Genomic DNA, 8,799 nt, shown 5'->3' with positions numbered 1-8,799 from the left:
TAGTTGAGTAGGTTACAATTGTGCTTAGAGTTTTTCTTTGTAGGGCTTGTGCCTTGTCGACTGGGGTAAGGGAATAGACCTGCATCTCTTTCCTGATGACACAGAATTCGAGGGAGATTGCCGGACTTCTGGCTTTCGCTGCATCCAAATGCAAGAAAATAAGCCGTGGAGATTTCAGGCCAGTATTCTGTTAATAAGCATTCAAATGCAGTTGCCATTTTTGTTAGACTGACACTTGTGAGATTTCCTCATTATTCACTCTTAGGTGGACACATATGGCCTCTGTGTCATTGTTCATTTGATGCTGCATAATTCTTATATGGAGATTGAGAAGAAAGCAACATCTGATGGTGGCTACATTTATCTTCCAAAAAAACCTTTTAAACGGTATCTCTTACAACTATATATATGCAGGCATTTCTGTTAGAATTGAGAGTTTTCTCGATAAAGGTTCCAGAATATTTAGTAAATTAATTAAGTATAGCTGTAGTTAATTCTAAAGAACTTTAATAGTATCTTATTAAGTCACTCTTTTGTTGACAAGTGTAAAAACTATAATTTTGCTACTTAAAATTTTCTGGAACCTTTGTAATATCTCTGTAAATATATATATATACGTAAATGTGTAAAGCAATAGATGATTTACGCATATAGATAATCTGATGATGATGTATGTAAGATTTCTAGAACCCTTGTAATATCTCTGTAAATATTTATATATACACGTAAATGTGTAATAGATGATTTATGCATATAGATGATCTATTATTTGTAGGAAACTCATTAATTTTAAAAAATATATTAAAATTTTTAAAATTTATTTAACTAGTTTTTAAAATTATTTTACTAATTAATTTCAAATAGAAATTTATTTATTGATAACTTAATTTCTCAATGAAAAATATAATTAGTTTATAGCATATAATAAGTTTATCACTCCTAAATTTAGACCGATAGTAACATTTGAGTAAATCTGATAGATTTGATATTTTATCTCTTTAATTTTTATTATAAAAAATAAAAAATAAAAAATTTGACAATATAAATGAATTGATCCAAATTATTTTTATTAAACTACCGCCAATTTTTTACATCATCCTTGTAGGTAGATGTCTGTATTGCTCTTTCTGATGAGAAATAATGTTGAAGTTTGAATACTCCTCAATCAATTGCTCAAAAATAGGAAACTGGTTATTAATAAATTAATCAAAATATCAATAAGCTTTAGTTTATTAATATTGCAGCTATCTCTAAAATTAAAAGATTCTGAGTTTAAATTTAGTTGAAAAAAAATAAATTAATAAATTTATTTTAGTATTGTTATGCTTTTCAAATTTCTTTACTTTGTTAAAGTTTTCCTTTAAAGATTTTCATAACTACTCATAATGTGTAGTACCTAGAGCATAATTTCATTTAATACTTAATTAAGATCACCTTCCCATAATTTTTATGAACTTCTGTGTGCTCCGACTTAATCCGGAAAAAGACAAATTTGGCAAAATTAAAATTTGCATACCAAAAAATAAATTTTTAACTTAATACTGTTATTTTGTAGGGTTTGATCTTTTTTACTATAAAAAAATATGTATATAATTTTTACGAAAAATATAAGTCGATTAATTTACAAAAGCTCATCGACTAGGAGAATTTTTTTTTTTTTTTTTTAAATAAGGTTACAAGATCATCGATTACAAAGGCGTAATATGTGGAGGGCAGATAGGGAGAAGTCTTTGGCCTCAATAAGAAAATGGTTTCCTCAACCGGCGTTAGAATTAGGGAGCAGCAGCATTCGTTTTAAATAAAAGAAATTAATTTAATTGAGTTATTTTAAAATTTTAATTTAATTTTTTATTTTTATTTAAAAATTTTTATATTATTTTAATTTGATTTAAATTTAATTATAAAAAATAATAAAAATTAAATTTATTAGTGAATAATAATATATTATTTTTAATAATATAAAAGGTTAAATTATAATTATGTAAAAATATTTTAATTAAATTTTAAAATATTAAAAATAAAATATAAAAAATAAAAATAAAAAATTTATTAAAAATTCAACTAATCAAATCAATTCGATTCAAATCAATTTTATAAATATTAATTTTTTAATTTTTAATTTATTCGGTCCAATTTAATTTCAAAATGAATCAACGGAGTGCTTATTCTTAATTAAAATTATTAATCTTACTCTACTGCTAAGAAATTAAAAGTATATAAAATCTTAAATTCGAGTATCTATATCTATAAATTCTGAAATATTCATTTTTATAGTTGACAAGTCAATTGCATTAGTGTTTCATTTCTCATTATAATGATAACTCATTTCACTAGGCTTTTACATCTCATTTGAATATTTAAAAAAAAAAACTTTATTTAAAGTCAATTAATTATAAGCACAAAACATAAATTTTAATATGCAAATATGAAATAAGAGCTATTAAAGAATTAAATAAATTATTTATTGAAAAATATTTTTCAAAAAATGCAAATTATTTTGCATACAAACGGTATTGGGAATATGTTTTTCCCACTTACAAAAGCAGCATCGTATTTCACTTTCCTTCTCTTCTTATCTTCTCTTTTTCATTTTTCAAAATGCCAAACATGGCATGGCTCCGTAACCTCACGATAACGACAAATGTCGTTTTGTCCAATTCTCTGCGGCCTAGATTTCATTGCACTTTGGCTCACTGTTCACCCTAATTATCCCTTTAGCTCTAGGCATTGAGCATATGAAACCACCCTTCAGCAAGAGCAGCTATTGGGTCTGCAGTTGAACCGTCGAACTCAAGATTAGAACCGGTCAATGGTTTTTTCAAGTTTGAATTTTAGCTTAAAACCGAATACTGCGGCTGCTGTAGTTGTATCTTAATAAACTCGAACCTGAATCAATATTCAAACCGATAGTTTGATTTCGTTCAAACAGCAAATTAACTGTTGATATTTATGGTCTACGTTTAACTCCGACACTCTCATGTGTTTCTTGCCTAATTCTAGGTGACTTACTATTCCTAAATACGGCTATTAAGAACAGTTTCAAATTTCATGAGAGAAGTCACCGACACTAGTTAGTGGATAACGTGAAACGAAATCCATTGAACCCACCAATGTTACAAGTAAATTAATAAAATGGTCTCGTCTGCATCTCTTGTCTGTACTAAGACAACCATTTTATCAATATAATACATAAAGATAGTGATAAAATGAATTTAATTTAACTCTAAAAAGATATTTTATAACATTCTTGTCGATGTTGATGAACTGTAAAAAATTCAAAATAGTCCAATTTCAAATTATAAACATATTGGCCTGGGCCAGCTGGTTAGGCTTTTTCCTCTTTGCTCCCTTAAATTTCTAAGTTCTCTGCATTCTTACCTTGTTATTAAGCTTCAATTTGAAAGTATTCTGCATCTTGTTGCATTGGTTAGAAGATGAGTGATTATATGTGCTTATAGTTGACCGTTAAAGCGGCTAATGAAAGGTTCGAATCCCAGGCCCCATCCGGCTTACCTATCCACATAAAAATGGTGACACATAAGCTTGTTAATACAGCTGCAAGTGATGAAGATAGGCAAACTTATGCAGCCTAAAGTGATAGCAGTAGTCATGAACAAGATCAAAATAAAGCTAATTTTAAACATTTTGCATCTTTGACTCTGTTCCTTTACAGAAAATCTGTCTCTTCCATTGCTTTTTCAAAGATGGTGATAGGATGTTGATACTCAGAAACCCACCTTTTGTTCACTTCAAATCAAAGTAACTCAATTTGCACAGGCTTCTTTGATTTCACTGGATGGCAAAATGGCTATATCACTCCATATATGCATATTTTAGGCGTGTTTTATTTTCTCTAAATAATTGTACATGGTTATCCATTTACCCAAAAGTTTCTTTTTTCTATTAACCAAGAGCTTTTGGAATGGCAAAAGTCACAACATTCATGAACTGCAATTTCTTATGTTCCCAAATAACTTGTGATCAGCCTATGGGGTACATCGGCGATGGATGGGTGTGTAGTTTTATATATGAGCTTGTCATAATTTTAATTTGATCCAAAAGTTGCGGTCCTTTTGTGCACGGTTAATCTTTGGAAAAAAACGAAAAGACTTGAGTCATATGTTATTTGTTGCTCACCTTGCTCCCTGGCAGGTCACAAGAAGCTTATGGACACTGCCACAAAGGATCCATTGCAGCAGTGTGTCCTCTCCTTTAGCTTCCACATCAAGCAAGCATATGGTCCTCAGTCCTGACAGCTTCAAGCAGGCCCATCTGCATACAATCCTGACAATTTGTACAATAATATGGAGAAAAAAAAAATTAAAGAAAACTTGTAGAAAGTGATAAACATTAATAAAAGAATAAAAAAAAAAACCTGCTCATCAACTTGATTAGAATGAACATATTACAGTAGATTAGTAATACTGTTTACACACCCCTTTAGCTTCCCCAGTTCTTATTCCTAGTTCAAGCCCCACAAAACAAAGAGAAAATCATCAAACACTTTCTTTCCCAACTGCCCTAAGCAACTAACCCAGCTAATTAAAACAAGAAACCCATCAATTGCCTTCATAATTCCTTCTAACCAGAGCAAAGTAGCCTAGAACAGCACAAACAGCAGCCACAACATTCCCTTCCTTTAACAAAATCTTTAACACACACCCAACAATTTCTCTAGTGATCTTTCTTCCCTCAATCACCAATGCCCTCCTTGGCTTTCCAAAGAAAGTCAACAAGACCAGAACTGTGATCCATATTACCAAGGTGGCTGGCACAGCCACTGCAAGAGCTGCAACCATTGAAAGGAATCCAAAAACAGCCCCTAAAAGAACAGACGCATACAACGCAGGCCACCCATAAGAAGCTGCAGTAGTGACTTGGCTTTGCTCTTTGTACCAAGAAAGTACAGATTTTAGAAAATTCCATGAGGTTGATAAGAGGATTGCATATACTAACACAAAAAGACATACCCATGTTCTCCTTTTGCTCATAATTGTTAAGAATAGATAATATGTTGAGGATGGCTGTTGTGTTGTTGAAGCTTCATCTTCTTGATTTTCCATGTTCCTGTTGTATCACTAAATACCCTTCAAACAAAGATTTGATTTTTCTCCATTTACGCTTGGACTTTGTCTCTAAAACTTTCTCTCTCTTTCGTTGCTTCTTAATTGATTTCTGGGTTTTGGGTTGATTTCGTTAATTCCCGAGTACCAACTGTGTCGGGCGACAAAGGTAAAGCCGACAGAATTATTACTACCGTCTACAGTCAAAAGCACTTGCAGTGGAAGCTCGTGGAGACATTAGCAAATTAAATGAACAAGACTTGCTTTTTTTTTGTTTTTTTGCATTCCAACCATTATTCAAATATCTACAAATGTGTATATATGTGATAATTGGAATTAAAATTTTGTTTTTATAAAATTAAGCTGCCTAATCTCTTAAAAAACGTTTAAAAAAATGACAAGTCACATTGTTACTTATGATATTTATAGTTTATCACATTAAGCTACTTAAAAAAAATTTAAAAATTTTTCTAGTGGCATTATTAAACGAATAACTTTTTAAAATTTGAAAATTAAACTAAAACAGTGTTTAAAAATTGTTTTAAATAGTATATATTATAAACATATGGATTTAGTGTCTAACTCTCGAAAGCGTGTTGGAAAATTTTCAAGTGGTATAATTAAAATAATCAAATTTTGTTTTTTTTTTTTTTTGTTCTCTTCGTGAATCTTTCATTATCAATGGAAAACGGTCTATTTTAACCTAATTAAAGGGGAGATTAGTAGCAATTGAAAAGGAATATATATATATTTATGCTTCTAGAAATGTATTCTGTTAGACCAGAATGGATCATGTAGGTTGTTAGATATTAGTTTGAACATTCTGAGGATGGTGAACAAGTCAACTAAATTGAAAAAACATAAAGAATTTGAACCAATAATTCATTATTAATATGGCTTACCACTTTGAGTAAAAAATTTAACCTGGAAAAATCTTTTCTTCCTAAGCAACTTTGACAAGCAAAACCACAGTTTTCTTCTTCTTCTTCTTCTTCTTCTTCTTCCCAGAAGTAATAATAGCACCAACAAATTACCAATGGAATTCAATTGGGACACTTCATCACTTAATGCCAGTAGTTCAGAAGTTCCAGTCAGCTAATGAGCTAAACCTTTGAATGCATATTTAGCAGTTGAAGACTTTCATGATACTTTTAACAATTAATACCCAAGAACAGCAAACTGCAACATGCAACTTCAATTTTGTTATAGATAACAGGCATTAGATGTTGTACTATTTTCATCATTTCATGCTAAGTTTAGCAGAAAGGCAATTTTTCTGTACCTGCACATCCTAAATGGTCTCTCTTTATACAACATTTTACATGAAATTGTATAAATGATAATGAAAATAGCCAGGCTAATCCATTATTCCACATTCATACATTATTTTTAATGCATTTCAACTATGCAAGCCAAATTCTAAGGCTCACATGAGCTCAAGCTCTGTTTCCAAAATTTCAAATTATTGTAAATTACAATTAAGATTCTCAATCTCTTAAAAGGGATTTTGAAACAAAACTCTTTAACAAGAAATCCCCATAATTTCTTACCATAAATGATCCGTAGCAGTAATCAACAGCAGATTTGGATGGAAAAATCTCCGGTGGCAATCAGCTAAATTTCCCACATAGAAATATTCCTTGAAAGCAACTGAGAATAATGTCCATCAATTCAATTCCGATTGAACTTAAAAACTGTGATCCACATTTACGTTAATCAATGACAGCTCTGAAATTGCACAAAATCCAAAGTTGCTCCAGATGATTTAGTTTCACCTCTTCTTTAAGACTAATCATACTTTTCTCTCCAAGTATACACCAGAAAGAAAACCCAAGAAAGTGACAGCAGAAGATCTCCAATCACCTGCTTTGGCCAATGGCAAGCCAAATCCTCAAGCCTCCTCTCAAAGTAAAACCTCCAAAGAGCCATTGATACATGGAGAAGCACACACCCTTTAGCAAAAAAGCTTTGAAACTCTTTATCCTTCACAAATGCTACCATGAAGACTAAAAACCCAATTACAAACAGAAGCAAACCGGCAAAGGAATTGGATATTTGGATCAGTAATTGGTCATGCGGAGTTGAACCTAAAAGCTTTTGAGCTGTCTCAATGCCATGACCAAGAACAGAGATTTCCTTAAGATAGAACATTATTGATGACCCACAGAATATTGCAACTGTAGAATGCAGAATGCAGATCATAGTAAACATAGAGGAAGCCATCAGTACAAACTATAGGCAAACCTCGTTCAGCTGTTTCTATCTTGCTTATATATGGAGAGATTCATCATAAGAACACCAAAACAGCATAAACCCAAAGAACCCATGATGAATTAAACCTTAAAAACTCAAGTAATTGATAATCAAGATTGGTCAATGACTAGATATTGATAATTAAACAGATCATTCCACCAACAGCACACCTAGAAACACTAAACCCAGATGAAATTTCCTCGAAAATAAACCGGATAAAAACTTTATCTCATAAACAGGAGTCAAAAAATGGAAACAAACAGAGAAAACCCAGAAGAGAATGATCAAAGAATAAGAAAAACGAACCCTTTAATGAACAGTTGAAAGACTGATTATCGTCCTGCAAAGGCCATAAAATTGAATGGATTTATAGTGGAATTCTTGTGTTGAGATTTGATGTGAGATTGAGAATTTCAATGCAGGTGCAGAGAAAGACTGATCTGGAATCGGAAGCAATCACCGAGGGAGCCGTGAGAACAAAATGGCGGGTTTATTGAGATGTGTGCTGAGCTATGGCAGTTGGATTTGGCGCTTTGCTTTGTGATTTTGTCTGCTTATTGGTATGGCATGGAAGCACTGTTAGCGCTCCAAAAAACGTTATTCTCGCTCCATTGCTCCCTCAAATAATAGGGATTATAATAATGCGATTAATTATTTTTATCATATTTTAAAATTTTAAAATATTAAAATCGATAAATTTGTGATTTATATTCTAGAAAATATTTTTTTAACGTACGATATTTTTTAAATTTATTTAAATATATTTATTATTAAATTAAATATTTAACTGTTTCAAATAAAGTTTTAATAAGTAAGAAGAAGAATTCAAGTTTTACTTGTATTAATTTAAATTTTTAATAAATTTTATGTTAAATGTTATATATTAATTATCCACTTATTATAATTATTAGATAGGTCTAGCTTTAAATAAATGTGATTAAAAATTTATATTTATATTTATATTTGTTTTTCAATAGCAAGAATTTATATTAATATTTATTAATAGTAAAATTTTTAAATATTTTATTATTTGCAGAAGTGAAAAAATGCATGTGAGTTTTATAATTTATTTTTTTTCATTATAATGATTACTTAAACTTTTTTTATAAAATATTTCTAAATTTTTTTATTTCATAAGAAGTTTTTTTTTAATATAAATAAGCATAATATATTTCAAATATGGAAAAATCTCACTCATCTAATTACTATTTAAATTGTTATCAGACAATTTAAATTTTATGTATAATATATTTATTCCATAAATAATTTAAATTTTTAAAGAAATTTCATTATTCTACAATTTAATAGTGAGTGAATTAGGTGAACCATAGAGTCTTGACAGTAACAATTAATTATATTTTTATATTTTGAAGATTAAAATAAAAGTACAGTTAAAAACTAAATATCGAACCAAAAAAAAAAAAAAAAGAAGGAAAGGACATGGCTGGAGCTCGTATGTGTCAAAATCAGATCCGTTAAATGT

At 30.0% G+C, this 8,799-nt stretch overlaps 2 protein-coding genes across 4 annotated transcripts; both read right to left on the bottom strand.

Moving 5' to 3' along the window:
- Window positions 1–3,378: 3,378 nt before the first annotated feature.
- LOC122721452 lies at window positions 3,379–5,322 on the bottom strand. Of its 2 annotated transcripts, XM_043949173.1 has the most exons (3): window positions 4,376–5,322; window positions 4,138–4,272; window positions 3,379–3,513 (listed from the first exon to the last, which is right to left on the bottom strand). In XM_043949173.1, the coding sequence occupies exon 1, from the start codon at window positions 5,061–5,063 to the stop codon at window positions 4,560–4,562; it is 504 nt and encodes a 167-aa protein (XP_043805108.1). In that variant the 5' UTR covers window positions 5,064–5,322; the 3' UTR covers window positions 3,379–3,513; window positions 4,138–4,272; window positions 4,376–4,559. The 2 variants fall into 2 exon arrangements, with proteins under 2 accessions (XP_043805108.1, XP_043805109.1); XM_043949174.1 differs by lacking the exon at window positions 3,379–3,513 and having other exon boundaries at window positions 4,024–4,272.
- Window positions 3,379–7,964, bottom strand: LOC110629998. 2 transcript variants are annotated; one of them, XR_006348127.1, is made up of 2 exons: window positions 6,614–7,964; window positions 3,379–3,513 (listed from the first exon to the last, which is right to left on the bottom strand). XR_006348127.1 is itself a non-coding variant. In XM_021777273.2 (1 exon), the coding sequence occupies exon 1, from the start codon at window positions 7,284–7,286 to the stop codon at window positions 6,852–6,854; it is 435 nt and encodes a 144-aa protein (XP_021632965.1). In that variant the 5' UTR covers window positions 7,287–7,964; the 3' UTR covers window positions 6,044–6,851. The 2 variants fall into 2 exon arrangements, 1 of the variants encoding a protein (XP_021632965.1); XM_021777273.2 differs by lacking the exon at window positions 3,379–3,513 and having other exon boundaries at window positions 6,044–7,964.
- Between the last annotated feature and the right edge of the window lie 835 nt (window positions 7,965–8,799).

Source organism: Manihot esculenta, chromosome 13 (assembly GCF_001659605.2).
Source record: "Manihot esculenta cultivar AM560-2 chromosome 13, M.esculenta_v8, whole genome shotgun sequence".
NCBI classification, from domain to species: domain Eukaryota; kingdom Viridiplantae; phylum Streptophyta; class Magnoliopsida; order Malpighiales; family Euphorbiaceae; genus Manihot; species Manihot esculenta.
The sequence above is the reverse complement of the archived record's forward strand: the minus strand, read 5'-3'. Positions and strand labels throughout refer to the sequence as shown.

What these genes read in the sequence shown, in the direction of transcription:
- LOC122721452 (XM_043949173.1), bottom strand. Translation starts at nt 5,063, where the DNA reads ATGGAAAATCAAGAAGATGAAGCTTCAACAACACAACAGCCATCCTCA.
- LOC110629998 (XM_021777273.2), bottom strand. Translation starts at nt 7,286, where the DNA reads ATGGCTTCCTCTATGTTTACTATGATCTGCATTCTGCATTCTACAGTT.